The following is a 17,255-nucleotide window of genomic DNA, read 5'->3' as shown; positions in this document are numbered from 1 at the left end:
TTTTGTGCCTTTTGATAAAGGGGTCATCTACTAGTTATAGCCAGCCAAAAAGTGAAAGACTAAGTGATAAATAGTTTTCAAGATAATGAGCTGAAACCATTCTGGCATTCAATACCCATGTGACCTTGACATTTGAACCCCAAAATCTATAGGGGTCATCTACTACATATCACTAATCAATTAATGAAATATGGAAACTGTGTTATAAATATTTAAAAGATAATCAGCGGAAACCATGTGGTCTACCGACGGAAAAACCAACCGACCAACATTAACAAAACAATATACCCCCTATTCTTCGAATGGGGGCATAATAAAACAGTTCGTTAGATATGTTTTAATGAGAAGCATCTAAATAAGTGACACAAGTAAGCAATAATGCTATTCATTCACATCATAACGACGTTTTCTGAAAAATTCTCTTATTTTCCTGCTGTACCACAAAACTCCTAATTTCACTTACATGCAAGTTTTTTTTATTGTTTTTTTTTTCAAACCAAAACTTACAAAATATATGACCATGGTGATAAAGGTATGAATTTCACAAAGCATTATTATTACATATGTTCACACAAAATGATTTTTATATAAAATATCTGCATTAAAATCATTTTTAAGATCATTTTTGACTAAATGTTTGCCGCTACATAACAACTCAAAAGACGATGTCTTCGGCAATGTTTTATAATTATGAGAGTAGTTATTAATTAAATAAGCAACATTCTTTTTTATTTATGATTTCAGGTATAAGCTTGTTTAAAGTGATTCCTTTGTTTTCATGTTTGTCCCTTCCTTTCCTTGTTGCCTGTTAGTATAGTCGACAGGATGTGTTCCTCTGAACGTTACTTTACTTATTTCGTCATATAGCTTTAGTTTAGTAGATAAAAATTCAGTGAGTTCCTCATTACTGAATATTGAAATAAACACAATTGAAATATACCGCCAAATAACATAAATGCGCTCATCTTTTCTTTGGCATAATTTTATCTATGGAAATATATGTGTACATAACACACTATAAATGCTAAAGTAATTATCTTTAGACTCGGGAACAAGACTACCTGGGTGAGAGGTGGTTACATATAGCTGGACTCCGGTCTCCAGTTTGAAAATAGCACCTATGAAACTTGTACATTCAAAACTGTCTGAAGCAACTTTACAGAATGATTTTTCTCCTTCTAACAGAACTTGCTCTTTCCTATGTTCTGATATTCTGTAAATAAAATGTTTAAAATTGGCGCCCGAAACTCCGGCTGTGCCATTTATGGAGTAGTGTTTTGACTTGAGTTGTGATGAAATGTAGAAATACCCACTCGTTTCGATGTATATTGTTCCGTTGTCTGTCAGATATCTTAGCTTAGGACAAGAAAACGATGGGTATGTACTATTCCAAATCAACCTCGAAGAAGCGTTCATTTGATCTACAAAATAAATAACATGTAGAATGGTAATGATTTGTCATGATTCAGCGCAAAGATACTTTTCATTCAACAGCAATTTCGTAAAGTACCCATATTTTTCATTTTATTCAACAATGAAAGAATTGATTTTAAATTTACGAAATCTATACGCTAATTCTAATTGACTTAAATGAGTGTTCAGGTCACAAGCCAACAATCTTACAATTTTAATAAATATGTCTTCAAATTTGAAAGGATATTATTGACTATAAATCAATTTTGCGTGTGCCTCACATAATTGACAATAAATCAATAAATTGTCATAGATTACCTTGTTGATTATCACCCGAAATACCTACAAGATTTGCTTCCAGCTGTACTGTCTTCTTTTCGGAACAGTTAAATGCCGTGATATCAAGTGATGTAATTTCTACATAAATTATACACCGTTAAATTTTAGTGTTCTAATAGAATAGGGATAGATATTCTACATGAAATATAAAACAATGAATGTTTAGTTTTCTACAATAAGCAGAATAAAAAGCGGCAGTTCAGTTTAGTTCTCTACGAAAGGTTTTATATAATGATGGGAATGAAGTTTTCATATTAATTATCAAATGAAATTTTGATTTATTTTCAAAATTATTTGAAGGCATCATCTTTAAAAATAAAATAGATCATTATTGGTTACTGTTTGTATCAAACAAAGTGGTGCATGTACTGTAAGTAAGTATATTATAACTTACCAGGAAAAGCATCGTCATCATACTTGTCTTTAACAATCTGAAAATAAGATAAAGATACAAAGTAAATGGCATATCTAATGCTGTTGAAATGTAGTACATATGAATTAAATAATACTTAATCATATCAGATAGTTATGATGTTGTTTATGTACCTTGGCGGAAAGATTTTCTATGGCAATGCTCATAGATCCACAACATAATCTTGTTTGTTCTGTTTCTTCTGTTTCGTTGCCCTTCTCCTTAAGTCCGCCTGGACACTGGTGACTATCATCTTCAACAGATATAAATTTTCCCAACGGGAGGCACATGTTGTTTTCCGTCGGATCCGGAGCCATTATACCCGTCCTTAGTTGTCGCAAGTGACCGGCAAGTGAAAACAGGGACATACGTTCAGCAACAGTTGTAGAAATAAGAATGATCAGTATTTTTTTCTGAAATGAAAATACAGGGATGTTTGTTTTAATATATTGCATAGGTAGGCTCGGTCGGAACCACTTTGTATGCTTTTGGAGTGAAGGTTTTAAACTTTGATTTTACAAAGCGTTACATTTTGTAATTGTAAATTATGTTTTTAGGTCTATCTATATTTTTCACGTCATAAGTTAGGAACTGTTCCCTATCAGCTAATAAATATGCCTTATAAGTAACGGCTGAACATCATCAATAGTAAATCAGTAATGAATGAGCATATCAGCATGTAAAGAATCCAAAAATTATAATTTGTATTTCTTTATTTTTAATACTGTATACGTGCTGTTATTTGCTATTAAGTTTTCTCTAGATGCGTTATATGATTGAAAAATCCGTTTCCGTGTTGAAAACACAATAACGGGCTTCTACGTACAAATTAACATTATGAACTCGAAAGGTAAAACACATCAAAACAGGACATTCTTGCAATATTTCCTATTTACAATTCAATGCAGATTTTAGACAAGGATGATTATCTAATGAGATCAACTGTCAGTTCTAAGTATGAAATACATATTCCTTAGTCTTAGTGTTCCTAATCAACGAAAATTATAAAGTTGTAAAAGCTATGTTAATATCGTAGGCTTTACAGGGGCAAAGTATTAAATGTGCACGTAAATCATATTTGATAATTCATAGAGCAAAATGATATGTGTAGTCTATAAATACCCCGATATCGTTTCGAAATACATTGTTATCTAAGGTATTTTCCCTATACACTTTCTGTATTTGATTAACAAATATTTGAGGTATATCTGTACGTGTTCGAAAGCCACTTTTCTGGAAGTTGTACGTAAGAGTGATAGTTACAAGTAGGTGATCATGGTGAATCATTGTTGAGATACATTGGAAGATTCATATGACAGAAAAATTGCACAGAAATGCAAATGTTACAACGGCATAGTTAAAAACAATGACAGTATCACACATATGGTCAATAATAAATAGGTTTATTCCTTAAAGACTTGTTGATCAAGATACGCAACCAACAACAGTTACATATAACTGGCTTAAAGACTACCTGCATGACATCGAATAGCAACAGGGACAAAAAGGACGATGCAGGGAGGTTATTTAAGAAGAAATATCGGTTTCAGCGTTGTTTATCGGCTACTTAACACCGGTTTAGGTTTTATGTGTAGAAATTGACCACGAAAGTCGAAGGCCTCAGTGGTTATTATTTTTCATCGAAACGACAAAACCGGTGTTTAATAGCCGATAAACACCACTGAAACTGATATTATCTCGATTCAATCTTACAAGTGAGAATGAGAGAGATCACTAACACTATTTCTCAAGCGGAGTTCGTTCGTATAACGTTCTATTTCCCACCATACAGTCGCTTTTGTATAAAATATTGAAATAAAAATATAAGAAAAAATGTTATTCAATCATTATTTTATCAAGTTTTCAATAATTTAAACTTACGTTTCAGGCTACATTATATTGTGTTTATATCAGTGCTTGATTAATCATTCTTCAAATCCCACCCATGTCAGTTTATATTGACGTCATTTTGCCGCCATAATTAATGAGTTGTATGCTTAGGATGACATCATGACGTTGCTTACGCATTTTTCCTATATAAATTTATCAACTGATAGGCGTAAGTATATTTGAGATGATAACTTAGAGTCATGTTCAAAGAAAACATAAAATGAACGGAAAATATGAATGAAATGCGTTATTATTGTTTCGTTAAAAAACAATTGTAAATTATCTTACATGTACCACATATAGAAAAATTAACAGCGGCATATACATGACGTAGATCCTAATCAATGAAACAACAAGATATATTTTTACGTAACCATTTAAAACTTAAAAAACGTTTACCTGAAGTGTGAAATGTGATCTATCTTCTGTAATTGATTTGTTTGATTCCATTATAATCAGTAATTTAATCACACTATACACGCAAAATATGCTACTACTGGAAGTGAAATGGTAAGAAAATAAACATATTATGATTTCGATCTATAAATAAACTAGTGATAAAGTTTCGATCCATAAATAAACTAGTAACCAAGTTAACCAGGAAGTAAATTCGTGGCTATAATTATTGCATTGTAACATGGCCAGCGATTGACTGAAAAAGTGCAGGAAAAACCGTAAGATAGGAAATAAAAAAAAAAGTTACTGGATGAAATTGAGATATTTTTAAAGGGACTTTACTGAGGTTTAAAAGCCTAAAAACATAACATTTGAAATTCTTACATAAATGAGCTTGGGAACTTTAAACAGAAATATATGCAAAGATAGTTAAGAAATATACTTTGAAATAAATTGAAAATCGCATTTTTATGCTTTTCTTAGCCCGATTTGAGTGAAAAGCGTTTAAACGCTTTAAACTTCATTTTTAGTCATATTTTACAATTTGAATAATTTTTCTGGAAAAACGAAGTGCGCGAATGATCTGAAGTTATGCACAAAGATTAGTTATCTAAACCTACACCAAATGGTACATTTATCTGAAAAAATATTTTCAGTCCCATCAAGTCAAAAAAATCTCAGTGGAGTCCCTTTAAGTATGAAAACTTATTTGTAACTACCACTATTTTTTTTTTTTTTAAGAAAATGAAATATTTCATGTATTTCAAAACTTTGCTACCCCTATATAACAAGATCATTTTAATGTGTCAGGCATTTCATTCTCCTAGAAACTAGGATTAAGGACCCTTTCTCATAATGTGAGTCGATGTTAAAATCAATACGAAAGTCTGACCCAACCACTACACCATAGCGGCCGTTGCTTTTTCTTCGTGCTAATTGGCCTTATATGTTTAAGTTATTTTAACTGCGGCGAAAAAAGCTATAAATAGCTCGCCGCCATGGTAAATAAAGTGATGACGTCACAATAGATATATCATCTACCGGTGAATATCACATCATATTCAATGGCTCACTAGCCAATAATTGTATGATATATATATATATGCATCTACTTTGCAATCCTCTTTAGAACGTCCGTTTAAATATGAAAAAAGTCAAAAATGAATATTGTGCAAGCACTCGCACAAGATTTGAAGTTCGTTCTTTTAACATTATACTCTTGACAGCACAGAAAATTATTAGTCTCGTCCGAAATCGGTAATTTTCTTAAACATCTCCTCATGTATAATTTATAAATTTTCAGTAGGATAGACAAACGATTGGCTTTTCAGAGGCACAAAAAGCATTCGCCTAGTGTACTTAGCATCGATTACACTGTACTGATTATAGAATGGGATATGAATCAAAATGTGTTCATGTTGGTTCATTAAATTTTTTGTTAAGTTATGTAATAAAAGTCTCAAATATTACACTTGAGTAAGTGGCTTGATAAAAATTTGTTTTCGACATAAGGTTCCGTTCCTTATCTATATATGTTAATAAAATGTTATTGAACATTGTTGGACTTTTTTGGAAGAAAAAAACATCTATTAAATCTACATTGAACCAGGTGCTACTCGAGTCAAAAATAGGCAGCTGTGTACGAGTCCCGTTAAATCAGTATTTTATTTTATGCTTTTCAGTGGATTACTGATTTATCCGTGAAAATTATATTTGGTAATTTCACAGTGAAAATTATCAAAATATAATTTCACTCTTTTCAATGACGAAACTACTTTTTTAAGATTTTCCCCATGTGGTACCTCAATTTTATTTTTGCTGACAATTCTGACAATGTCAGGCTGTTTAAAGAAAACGCAAAACTGAAATTGATAAATAAATTAAATGTCAAAAGTAATAAAAAGAAGAAAACTTACTTCTATTCATTCAAATTCATTCCATTCCAATCACCAAATTTCGTTTTTTTGTTTCATTTTGACAGTCTCAAAAATACATTCCTTCCCCATGCAAAACTGCTCTTGATGACATTTGGGCATATTAAAGTATCCTACGAGCAATAACTGCCGTATGCTTTATGAAAAATTGAAAGCATTGACAGCCATAACTCGAAGAATAAGTTAAATCAACCCAGCGTTCTTGAGCAGGTTTCCAAGTTTTCCATTTTCCTAGCTCCTTTTCTGAATGTTTTCACATCTGTCAACACTTATTTTTTGTCTGTTACAATCCTCAAATAAGTTTTCTTTCTTTTAAAAATGTGTATGACTAACAAATCCAAATTATATCCCTCTGAATCTTACACAATTATTTTCCTCCCATGAAATACACAACTTTAAAAAATGGCTGCCGCTTACAATTTACAAAGCCAGGTCTAATATAAATTCGCACTAAGTAACAGAAATATGGATGGATGGTTGGACTTTTTCTCCTACAAGAATTGTTTGTTTTTATTATCAAAACAAGCGATCATTCATATTTTTTTAATAAAATTAATAAATATCACCGTCATTTAATGTTGATTGGCGGACTTATTTTTCAGCTCAAGACTTCTTTTTTTTTAATGAGAAATTCCGAATAAATGGGGCTCTCAATGGGGGAAACAGTTTTAATATTAACAATAAAATTATGGAAATTTCGTTTTAACTTGTTTTTAAGCATAAAATAAAAAGAAAATTTGTCTGTTTGTTGTGTAAGATGTAATTTTATTTCATCTCGTGAACTTTAAAAACAGTATTCTCACTCGTGGCTTCGCCACTCGTGAGAATACTGTTTTTAAAGCCCACTCGATGAAATAAAATTTCATCTTACACACAAACAAACAAATATCCTCTATGTATTCAACAATGTATAATAACCTCTTTATTTCACCACCATTTCACTACATTTTGATAACTCTTTGTTACTACTAGCAAAATATGAGTAACACAGTACAATGACAGACTCACAAAGGGAATTTTGGCCATAATGAAAGATCCGTCTTTTGTTTGTTTGTTTTGGTTTAACGTCACATCGACACAGTATAGGTCATATCGCGACATTCCAGCTTTACTGGTAGAGGAAGACCTCAGGTGTCCTTCCGTGCATTATTTCAGGCACGAATGGGTACCTGGGTAGAACCACCGACGTTCCGCAAGCTAGCTGGATAGCTTCCTCACATGAAAGAATCCAAAGTCCCGGTCGGGATTCGAACCCACAGCGGTGAGGGGCAAGTGATTTGAAGTCAACGACCTTAACCACTTGGCCACGGACGCCCCGAAAGATCCGTCATTCCATAAATAAGTTTGTTGATAGTATTCAGTATCATGTGACTTTAGAACACAAATCATAAAAGAATAATATATGATTCTGTTGGTAAGTGTTGGATACATGATCTGATATCACATAAGTGTATATAGTAGATAATAAATCGTTCCAGAATTAAACGTTATTATTCATAATATACACGTGTATGCTAGTTCTAAATTACTTTATCATAAAATGTTTAAAACAATATCATTTAAGAAAATCGAAATGATGCATTTTTATTGTTTTTTTATAAATATTTGAAACACTAATGAAAAATGTGCCCTTAGAAGACCAATTCATTTTATTTTATTATACAATGTTCAATACGTTAAATGAGAGAAATTTGAATGAATAAAATATAACAATTATGTTATTGATCCGCATCATAACAAATTTTTCTTAAGAACTCTCTTTCTCCATGCTCTAAAACAAGATTCCTATTTCACATGCATAAAAGTTGAGGACTGAAACTAACAGACTAAATGAACATGGCGATAAAAGTATGAATTTCACAAAGCATATTATTACATAATTACACACAAAAAGGGATTGTGTTAATGTAAAATATCGGCATTAAAATCCACGTGAGATCAAATGTGAGATCATTTTTATTACGCCTGCTACATTATTCCACAAATGTCGATGTACATGTATGTTAAGAAAGTCTGTTGACATGTAATACTACATGTATTAGAGTAGTTCTTAACTAAACTAGCTTTATTATTTGATTTACAGTTTTAGGAATAGTCCAGCTTTAAGTGTATCCTTTGTTTTCATGTGTGTCCCTATGCTTGTTGCCCGCTTTATTATTTGATTTACAGTTTTAGGAATAGTCCAGCTTTAAGTGTATCCTTTGTTTTCATGTGTGTCCCTATGCTTGTTGCCCGCTAGTGCTAAATAACATCCATAGTGGACAAGGTGCATGCTTCTAAAACAAAATTACTTTAACTCGTTTAATTTTAATATAAATGACGAAAATATTAAAAAGACTGAAAATACTCAGACAAACATATATGTCCATTTTTTCTTTAGCTTTATTTTTATCTATGGTAAAATATGTGCACATAACAAACTAAAAATGCTAAAATAAGTATCTTTTGACTCGGGAACAAGACTGTAAGGATGAGAGGTTGATACATATAGCTGGTCTCCGGTCTCTAGTTTGAAAACAGCACCAATAAAACTTGTGCATTCAAAACTGTCTGACAGAACTTTACAAAACGATTTTTCTCCTCCTAACAGTACTTGCTCTCTTCTATCTTCTGATATTCTGTAATGAAATGTTTAAAATTGGCGCCCGAGCCATTTATACTGTAGTGTTGTAGTGTTTAAACTTGAGTTGTGATGAAATGTAGAAAAACCCACTCGTTTCTATGTGTATTGTTCCGTCGTCTGTCACAAATCATAGCCTAGGACAAGAAAACGATGGGTATGTACTATTCCAAATCAGCATCGAAGAAGCTTTCATTTGATCTACAAAATAAATGACAAGTGAAATAGTGGAATATGCAGTCATCTATTCAATATTAGAGTATTTAATTAGGATCATGCGGGGCATGACTACAAACAATCTTTAAATATGATTTTTCATGGTTGAGCGCAAAAATACTATTTCATTCAATAGCACTTTCGTAACTTATCCTTATTTCAAGGAACCTATTTTATTTTATTCAATAATAAACTGATTTATTTCAAATCCTCAAATCTACAAAATTAATTTTAGTTTACTTTAGTAAGTTTTCAGATTACCAGCCAAACATCTTTCAATTTTGATAATTAAAAGATATGTCTTCAAATTTGAAAGGATATTATCATATCATTACTGACTATAAATCAATTTTGCGTATGCCTCACATTATTAACAATAAAATAGATTACCTTGTTGTTTATCACTTGAAATACCTACAAGATGTGTTTCCAGCGGTACAGTCTTCTTTTCGGAACAGTTAAATGCCGTGATATCAAGTGATGCAATTTCTACATAAATTATACACCATTAAATATTTAGTTTTCTAATAGAATAGTGATAGATATTCTACATGAAATACAAAACAATGAATGTTTAGTTTTATTACAATAAGCAGAATAAATAATAAATAGCGGCAATTCGGTTTAGTTCTCTACGAAAGGTTTTATATAATGATGGGAATGAAGTTTTCATATTAATTTTCAAATGAAATTTTGATTTATTTTCAAAATGATTTGAAGGCATCATCTTTAAATATAAAATAGATCACTATTGGTTACTGTTTGTATCAAACAAAGTAGTACATGTACTGTAGGTAAGTACTCTATAACTTACCAGGAAAAGCATCGTCATCATACTTGTCTTCAACAATCTGCAAATAGGATAAAGATACAAAGTCTATGATACTAGTATATCTAATGCTGTTGAAATATATTACATATGAATTAAGAATACATTATCATGTCAGATAGTTATGATGTTGTTTATGTACCTTGGTGGAAACTTTATTGAGGACAATGCTCATAGATCCACACCATAATTTTGTTTCTTCTGTTTTGTTGACCTTTTCTTTAAGTCCATCTGGACACAGGTGACTATCAACTTGAGCAGATATAATTTTCTCAACGGGAGGCACATATTGGATTCCTTTGGAGGCATTGTATCCGACCTTAATTGTCGCCAGTGACCGGCAAGTAACAACAGGGGTATCAATTCAAGAACAGTTGTAGAAATAAGGACATTTAGTAATGTTTTCTGGAATAAGAATACAGGAGTATATACTTCATGAGTAGGCTTGGTCGGAACAACTTTGTTAACTTTTAAAGTGACGGTTAGTAACGTTGTTCAACAAAGTTTTACATTTCTGTGCTTTCAAATATGTTATTGATAGACGTTACTACAATTTGTTGTCATGAATCAGGTTTTGTTTCCTTTTTATAAAGAAAAAGTATGCAAATCGCTAAACTTAATCAAAAGTAAAACTGTCTGACTATAGAAAAGTGTGTTATCGTACTATAAAAAGAATAAGATTACACAAACACACAAATACATGTTTGAAGCGGCTTCTTTCTCGTAATACTAAAAGGAAATGAGTCATCATTCAGTGATGAAAAACGTTGCTGATATTGCTGCTCAAAAACTTGTAATCAATAGTAAAATGAATATAAACATTGTTAATGTATCGTGAATATATTATTCATTTATCTATTCATACTCGTATTAATAGAACGTTTTAGATCCAATTTTAAACTTTTTAATGATTTTTCCTAGTATAAAGAACGTTAATGAATTCTACTCTACACGGCTTTTTGGATTGGTAGCACATTGTATATTAATATAAATTCTACAAGATTGTATTTTATTTATCAAGATTAATTCGAATCAAATGGGATAAATGGATCATATCATTAACTTTTTATCCTGATTAGAATTTGTATTGTTTATTCTTTTTTGTTGTTTCACATTTTAATTAATGTTAACGAACCCTATCTGATGAACATTAAGAACTTGAATTATTTGGTTTTCTTCTGACTTTTCTTGATCATTAAATTTGAAGCTTGTGGTGTTCGCTTAGGATGTTAGAATTGTGGTTCAAAACCAAGTCCAGGCAACCAAAACAAAAATGTGTTAAGTGAAATGAACATTTTTCCAAAGAAACTAGTAAACTTTAAGATGGAAAGTGTTCTTGCGTTTGAAAAATATCGCGTTATTCTGGCTGATATGTGCCATTAAGTATTTTGCTCCGCGGGGGGCAAGGCGAAAACACAAAAATACGACAGTGACGCCCTGCGGAACGAAAAGATGATATGGCTCAAATTTACCACCATAGTTTATAAACTGCGCGAATAATTAAATGAATGTAGGATTGGTAGTGTGTAAATATAATGTATCACATGATTAATTTCCGCTGATAAAGAATAAATTTACAATCATTGCGCGGATAATAAAGGTGTTTCCCAATACATTTTTGACGGGGTATCAGATAAATATTACCCGAGGCCGTAGCCAGTGGTTATATTTATGTGAGCGAGGCTATATACTTCCGAACATCCCACCAGCAACTTTTAAAATGAATTTATAATAACGCGAATTGTAATTGAAGTTCTGAAGAAAGCTAAGCATTTTAAGACTGTTTATAAAAGAAAAAGCAGGAACAAATATAGTCCAATATATCAGACGTTACAGGCTTGTTATAGTTTATGTCGGCCAAGTCTGATGTCAAATAGTTATTGCTCATAAACGCATAGAATCGTAAAAAAATAAAACAAATGTCTATTGTCTTGCATTTCAAGCTTTATTCAAATTTTCTTTCAATATCAAGCTCAATCTTTAACAAAAACTCTCAATTAATGTAGTTATCAATCTAAAATGAATACAAACATCAATCTATTTTTGTCAATCGGCCACACTGGTTCAGTAAAGCGCTTAACAGATTGGTTCCAAATTTTGGAACAAAAAAAATATATTCATACTCGCTGGCGGTGCATGGGCAAATACTTCGTTCGAAATTATTTCGTTTGCAACTATTGAGTCATTTAAACGCTTGCTTTTAATTAGCCAATCAGATTCCGCGCACAATGTGACGGCCATTTGTTTATCTGCTGTATAAGGAATTTAATTAAATAAGAGAATATAATAATTTTTCGGATTTGACAAATTTATTATTTTGTTAAAAGGTATTTATTTTACTTTTTTGTATAGATAGGTCAAATGAATGTAAGTATATGCTGTCTTTATTGTTTTTACGTTCCGCCAGAGTTTCTTGCGTTAAGTGATATGGGTTTTTTGAGCAATTTCGTTATGACGTTGCTTCGCCCAGAAACAAAAATAGTTCATCGGATAGATACAGGAGGACACAAAGAGGGGGTTTAGGAATGTACTAATGAAATTGTATTTTTTTTTAATTTGAACAAAAAATTTTATATTGTTTTAGGGGAATCAAAATATTTCTCAATTTATAATGACAATAAACGGCAAGTAAATAATTACTGAAGATCATAAATAATCTTGCTAGAAAGTACACTAGGCATTTTGTTGAAATATGAATGTCAGATCAGTGACAGAGAAAGATTCAAATCACTCAGAATTTTAGGGCGCTATATAACTGAAAATACAACAACGTTTATCTGAATTGCGATTGATTCCATTTTTATTCGTACAGTTATTACTATGTTTAACATGTTAATTTTAACTAATTCATCTAATGTAAACAAGAAACCAGGATGATTATAAGTTTAAACTCCCCGTATGTGGTTCTAAATTTAACCAAAAATGGACGTTGTAATTTTGAATTTATAGATTTGACTTCCAGGGTGGGGGGGGGAGTATGTCTCACAATTGTAATCAATTTAAATACGGATAACAGCCTAATCAACAAGTGTACGTATTAAATTTGTACTTTCGGTTTCTACAGACAACAATATTACGTATTTAAATAATGCCGGCTCGCCACGGTATTACGTTAGGATTTTACTGAGAAACAACCTAAAACTCCGAATACATCCAAAAATTTAATCGAAGCTTGGCTTCCAGCTTTCTATAAAAATTTATCTATCAGGGCTAGGATCCAAAATTATTTAGCCAATCAAATTTAATCTTACATAGCGTCAAAAAAACCTTCAATTTTCACGCCATATTTAAAAAGCAGCAAGTATTGTTTTGAGCGCAAAGATATTATGATGATTAAAAATGTTTGTTTTCATGAATTCTTTTCAATAAATCATATTAACACTGACTTTTGATTTAGCGATTTCACCTGTTCCTCTGTAGTAAGTTTTCGTTTGGTTAATTAACATAAGTGTACACCTGTTTCTGTGCATTTTTTCTTTTTCCTTTTTTCCGGTCATTTTATCCTTTCCGGTATTTAGTGTATATATTTACTGGCCGGGATCCGGGACGCCCGGACTGGCCGGGATCCGGGATCGTATAAGATATAGAGGAAAAACTTATAAACTATATTTGTGTTGATTATTGTCGTAATGAAAGGCCATTAAACGTTAAGTTTTTTATTGTATGTAATGAACGTTAAATTAATTAAACTTTGGATATAAATATATTTAGAGCTATTTATCAACAAACTTAAAAATCAAAATACTTATAATTATATGCCTAATTAATTGGAAAAATCAAAGACTACATTCTTGAATTGGTCAAATCCCGGGATCCCTTTATGTTGTTTTAATGCGATCCCAGCTTTTCTGAAAACTATATTCTTGAACTGGCCAATTCCTTGGATCTCTTTATACTTTAATAAGATCCCGGCTTTTCTGAAAACTATATTCTTGAACTGGTCAATTCCCGGGATCCCTATATGTTTTAATAGGATCCTGGCTTATCTGAAAAGCATCTAAGACTGGTTAATTCCCGGGATCCTTATATTTTTAATAGGATCCCGGCTTTTCTGGCTGAATTAATGGACAACTTGTGTTTACTTTAGGACTTCTGTCTGTCACTCATTCCAATACTAAATATCATATTACAACTTAACTTCGTATAAAGAGACATCTTTATGAATTCTACCTATCTAACATTTATTTGGTCATGGTCAAAAGGCCATATAGTAAATGTGCATAGACATAGGGACTTCATTCTATCTGTTTACATGCGTCTTCATATATACTCATATTCCTCTTTGTTAAACTGAGTGAAACTGGCTTTCATAACTTTATGTCACTTTTATTTTGATGTTCGCTGAAGTCTCTTCAGCTAACAGAACTGTCATTTTTACATTTAAACGCACCCCTGGAAAAAAATTACGAAGCGAGTCGCTACTAGCTTTTTTAAAAGCTAACCTTGTGAACGCTTTACATTAGGTAAACTTTCGGTTTCTTAAACAGAAATAAAACTTAGTAATGTTTACATGTTTGGCGGGATCGAATTCTCAGTATAATTCTTACTATTTTGTCTGGGGTCCTTATCCGAAGATAGACGGAACGGGGCGATTAAAAAGGATTGTGTTTGACCCTATAACACAGAGTGTAAAACCCCTACCAGCCATTATCAAAGCTCAGAAAGAAAGTGCTTATTGCAACGAGTTATGAGATTTTTATGCAAATATTCATAGGCACATTATTTTTTAAAAAAATCATAGTTTTTAATTCTTCTTAAATGTCAAGCATATGTTAAATTACGTTTGAATTATGGATTAAGAGAATATTACATGTTTAACATGCTGAACTTGCAGTAATGTGTCTTGAAGGTAGCAAAATGTAAACAATGTAGTATTTTAACTTCCATGAATAATACAAATGCATTATCAATATATCGACTGTAAACAGGGCTATACATGTATTTGCAAAAGATAGTCAATGTATATGACAAATAAGTATTGCTTTAAAAACTTAACAAGATACCAAGTTTTTGAGAAATATAATTGATAGTATAATATTGGCTTATGTTTAGTTTACAATATAAACTATAGAAAGAACATTCTGATGGTTTCACTAATCAATCAAAGCACAGAAGGCGCTGAATTTGTTTGGGTCTCAGAATGTCAGAAAGGTGAAGGTTGTGAGATTATAAAACAATTTGTTTTTGTATAGTGCCACCAATTCTTTCCAGCGTTTTGATTGTAAAAGATAGGTTATAAGATTAATTGCAACACTGATATTCAATCCAATGTTTATTTGACTTAAATAATTTGAAAAAAAAATGAATTGCCTTAACTGGGATTTGAAACCCAGACCTATCGCGGGAAAAGGGGTTTTGAACGACGCAACGGTTTTTAACAAATTGCGTAAAAAAATCAGGGCGCTTACAATTTTTAAGAAAGTATTTTCTAAAAGGGAAAAAAATTTCAATTTTTAGAAATTTTTAAACCTTTTTTCGGGGAATTATTTTTGCTTTAAAAAATTAATGCCCCCCTGTCATTTTTCCCCATTTTTTTACCCCAATTTGATTTTTCCCCCTTTAAACTTTTTAAAAAGGCCTTTTGTTTCATAAAAAGGGGAAGTAACCGTTCAAAAAAGCGGGCCCTTACTTTCGGCATTTGAAAATTAAAACAGAAATTTAGACCCCTGACGACACAAAACAAAAAAAAAAATACAAAAAGCTTTCGGGTGCGTATCTAGGGAGATTAATAAACGGGCGACTTAAGTTTTTTTTAAAGGGTTACTTTTTTTTAAAATTATAAAAAAAATCTTTCATAAATTGAACAAACAAAAAAAAAGGGGGAAAAAAATGAAAAGTGCTTCGATAAAAATACATTTGCAATCATGAAACCCCTTAAATCTTCAAATCTACCGGTCCGCTCTCTATATGTTAATAAGTAAAGCAAACGATTCGTTTTTTTCATTTGCGTCCTATAAATAACTCTTCGGACGCTGATTTTAAGTACATGATGCACTTTTCCAAGATTACATTACTGAAATACTAAGTATGAAACAACACAGAATTGCTTTTCCAACACAATTTAAAGGCTGAATGTTTTCTTTATATGTTATCACACTACGATGTGTAATATTGTTTTTCTAGTGCAAGGCTTCAACGTTGTGTATTGCACTTTGCGCCTCTGATCCATGCATGTTATGCAGCCCTTTTACTTCACCGGGGAGAGAGGGTACGCCGCCGTCAAACGGGCCACTAACACCATATCTTTCGCTGTTCAGATCTAAGAGAATATAATAGAATATTGTTTAATGCGTTATATTTTTCAAATGCATCATTATTAAATTGAATGAGTACAAAATTCAAAAGCAGAAGATGAAATAATTTTCTTATTAGTTTCACGGTTATATGTAATGGAAACGTGTGATTCTTGTTTTATTATGAACATTTTTACCGTATTGATAACGTACTTCGTGGTTTCATTAAATTAATATATAGATTAAAAATTATAATCACAGCGAAAAGTAATTTAAATTGTTTTACCATTGTTTGCAATCGGACCTTCAAGTCCAAAGAATTGTTGCCTTAGTAACCTTTCTTGTCTTGCTCGGCTCATCTGCATCTGGTCACGAATTCGTTCTTGCTCAGTAACTTCCCCTATCCGGTCAGTCTGTACCGTTTGCTTGTTTTGACTCACTGGGCCCGATAACTCATTAGTGAGGTAAAACTGTTGTTCAAGGAATTGTTTTTCCGCTGCAAGATGTGGTTCATTACCAGGCTTATACACAAACCCATCTGGTATATTTGGTGACGGCGTACTGACTGGTGTATCCAAATAACTCGAGCCTGGAAGTAACATCCGTCTGTTGGCAGATTGTCTAGACCTAGCTGACCTTGAATATTCACTTTCTGCTCTGTTGGCTAGTCTTCTGCTATTCATTTCATTGAAAGTTCTTCTAAGCATCCCGTTTGATTGCAATGCATTCATGTTAAAATTTCTTCCCAAGTTTCGCCTTCTACTTTGCATAGTGTAGTAATCCGTAGCAAAACCACCAGGCTGTTCTGGGTTTTGAGCGGGCATGCCAAAACTGGCAAAAGAGGAATTTGGGCCAAAACTCAAAACCCCGGTGACGGGGTATGTTTTCCGAAATATTTTCCCCTCGTTGAGATTTGGAAAACTACCGTTTTTGGTAGAAGGGCACGAGTCATCAACCAAGCGAATTCTGTGAA

At 32.0% G+C, this 17,255-nt stretch overlaps 2 protein-coding genes and 1 long non-coding RNA gene across 4 annotated transcripts; all 3 read right to left on the bottom strand.

The window, feature by feature from the left end:
• Window positions 1–22: 22 nt before the first annotated feature.
• LOC132751659 (uncharacterized) lies at window positions 23–4,586 on the bottom strand. Of its 2 annotated transcripts, XM_060741871.1 has the most exons (5): window positions 4,454–4,586; window positions 2,299–2,577; window positions 2,147–2,183; window positions 1,732–1,830; window positions 23–1,421 (listed from the first exon to the last, which is right to left on the bottom strand). In XM_060741871.1, exons 1-5 carry the CDS (start codon window positions 4,502–4,504, stop codon window positions 988–990), a joined length of 900 nt encoding a protein of 299 aa, XP_060597854.1. In that variant the 5' UTR covers window positions 4,505–4,586; the 3' UTR covers window positions 23–987. The 2 variants fall into 2 exon arrangements, with proteins under 2 accessions (XP_060597854.1, XP_060597855.1); XM_060741872.1 differs by lacking the exon at window positions 1,732–1,830.
• Window positions 4,587–9,058: 4,472 nt separating this feature from the next.
• Window positions 9,059–10,074, bottom strand: LOC132751667 (uncharacterized). The gene is made up of 3 exons (XR_009628714.1): window positions 10,035–10,074; window positions 9,611–9,709; window positions 9,059–9,205 (listed from the first exon to the last, which is right to left on the bottom strand). It is a non-coding gene; the product is annotated as an uncharacterized LOC132751667 (long non-coding RNA).
• A 5,896-nt stretch (window positions 10,075–15,970) lies between these two features.
• On the bottom strand, window positions 15,971–17,117 carry LOC132751666 (uncharacterized). Its single transcript, XM_060741879.1, has 2 exons — window positions 16,569–17,117; window positions 15,971–16,308 (listed from the first exon to the last, which is right to left on the bottom strand). The coding sequence occupies exons 1-2, from the start codon at window positions 17,104–17,106 to the stop codon at window positions 16,169–16,171; spliced, it is 678 nt and encodes a 225-aa protein (XP_060597862.1). The 5' UTR covers window positions 17,107–17,117; the 3' UTR covers window positions 15,971–16,168.
• Between the last annotated feature and the right edge of the window lie 138 nt (window positions 17,118–17,255).

Source organism: Ruditapes philippinarum, unplaced genomic scaffold (genome assembly GCF_026571515.1).
Source record: "Ruditapes philippinarum isolate M1 unplaced genomic scaffold, ASM2657151v2 ctg2775_1_1_1_1, whole genome shotgun sequence".
Taxonomy (NCBI): Eukaryota; Metazoa; Mollusca; class Bivalvia; order Venerida; family Veneridae; genus Ruditapes; species Ruditapes philippinarum.
The sequence above is the reverse complement of the archived record's forward strand: the minus strand, read 5'-3'. Positions and strand labels throughout refer to the sequence as shown.

Coding starts and splice junctions, on each gene's coding strand:
- LOC132751659 (XM_060741871.1), bottom strand. CDS start 4,504: ATGGAATCAAACAAATCAATTACAGAAGATAGATCACATTTCACACTT. Junction 2,578..4,453: donor GATCACATTTCACACTTCAG/GTAAACGTTTTT, acceptor TTTTCATTTCAG/AAAAAAATACTGATCATTCT. Junction 1,422..1,731: donor TTCGGGTGATAATCAACAAG/GTAATCTATGAC, acceptor TTTATTTTGTAG/ATCAAATGAACGCTTCTTCG.
- LOC132751666 (XM_060741879.1), bottom strand. CDS start 17,106: ATGCCCGCTCAAAACCCAGAACAGCCTGGTGGTTTTGCTACGGATTAC. Junction 16,309..16,568: donor AGGTCCGATTGCAAACAATG/GTAAAACAATTT, acceptor ATATTCTCTTAG/ATCTGAACAGCGAAAGATAT.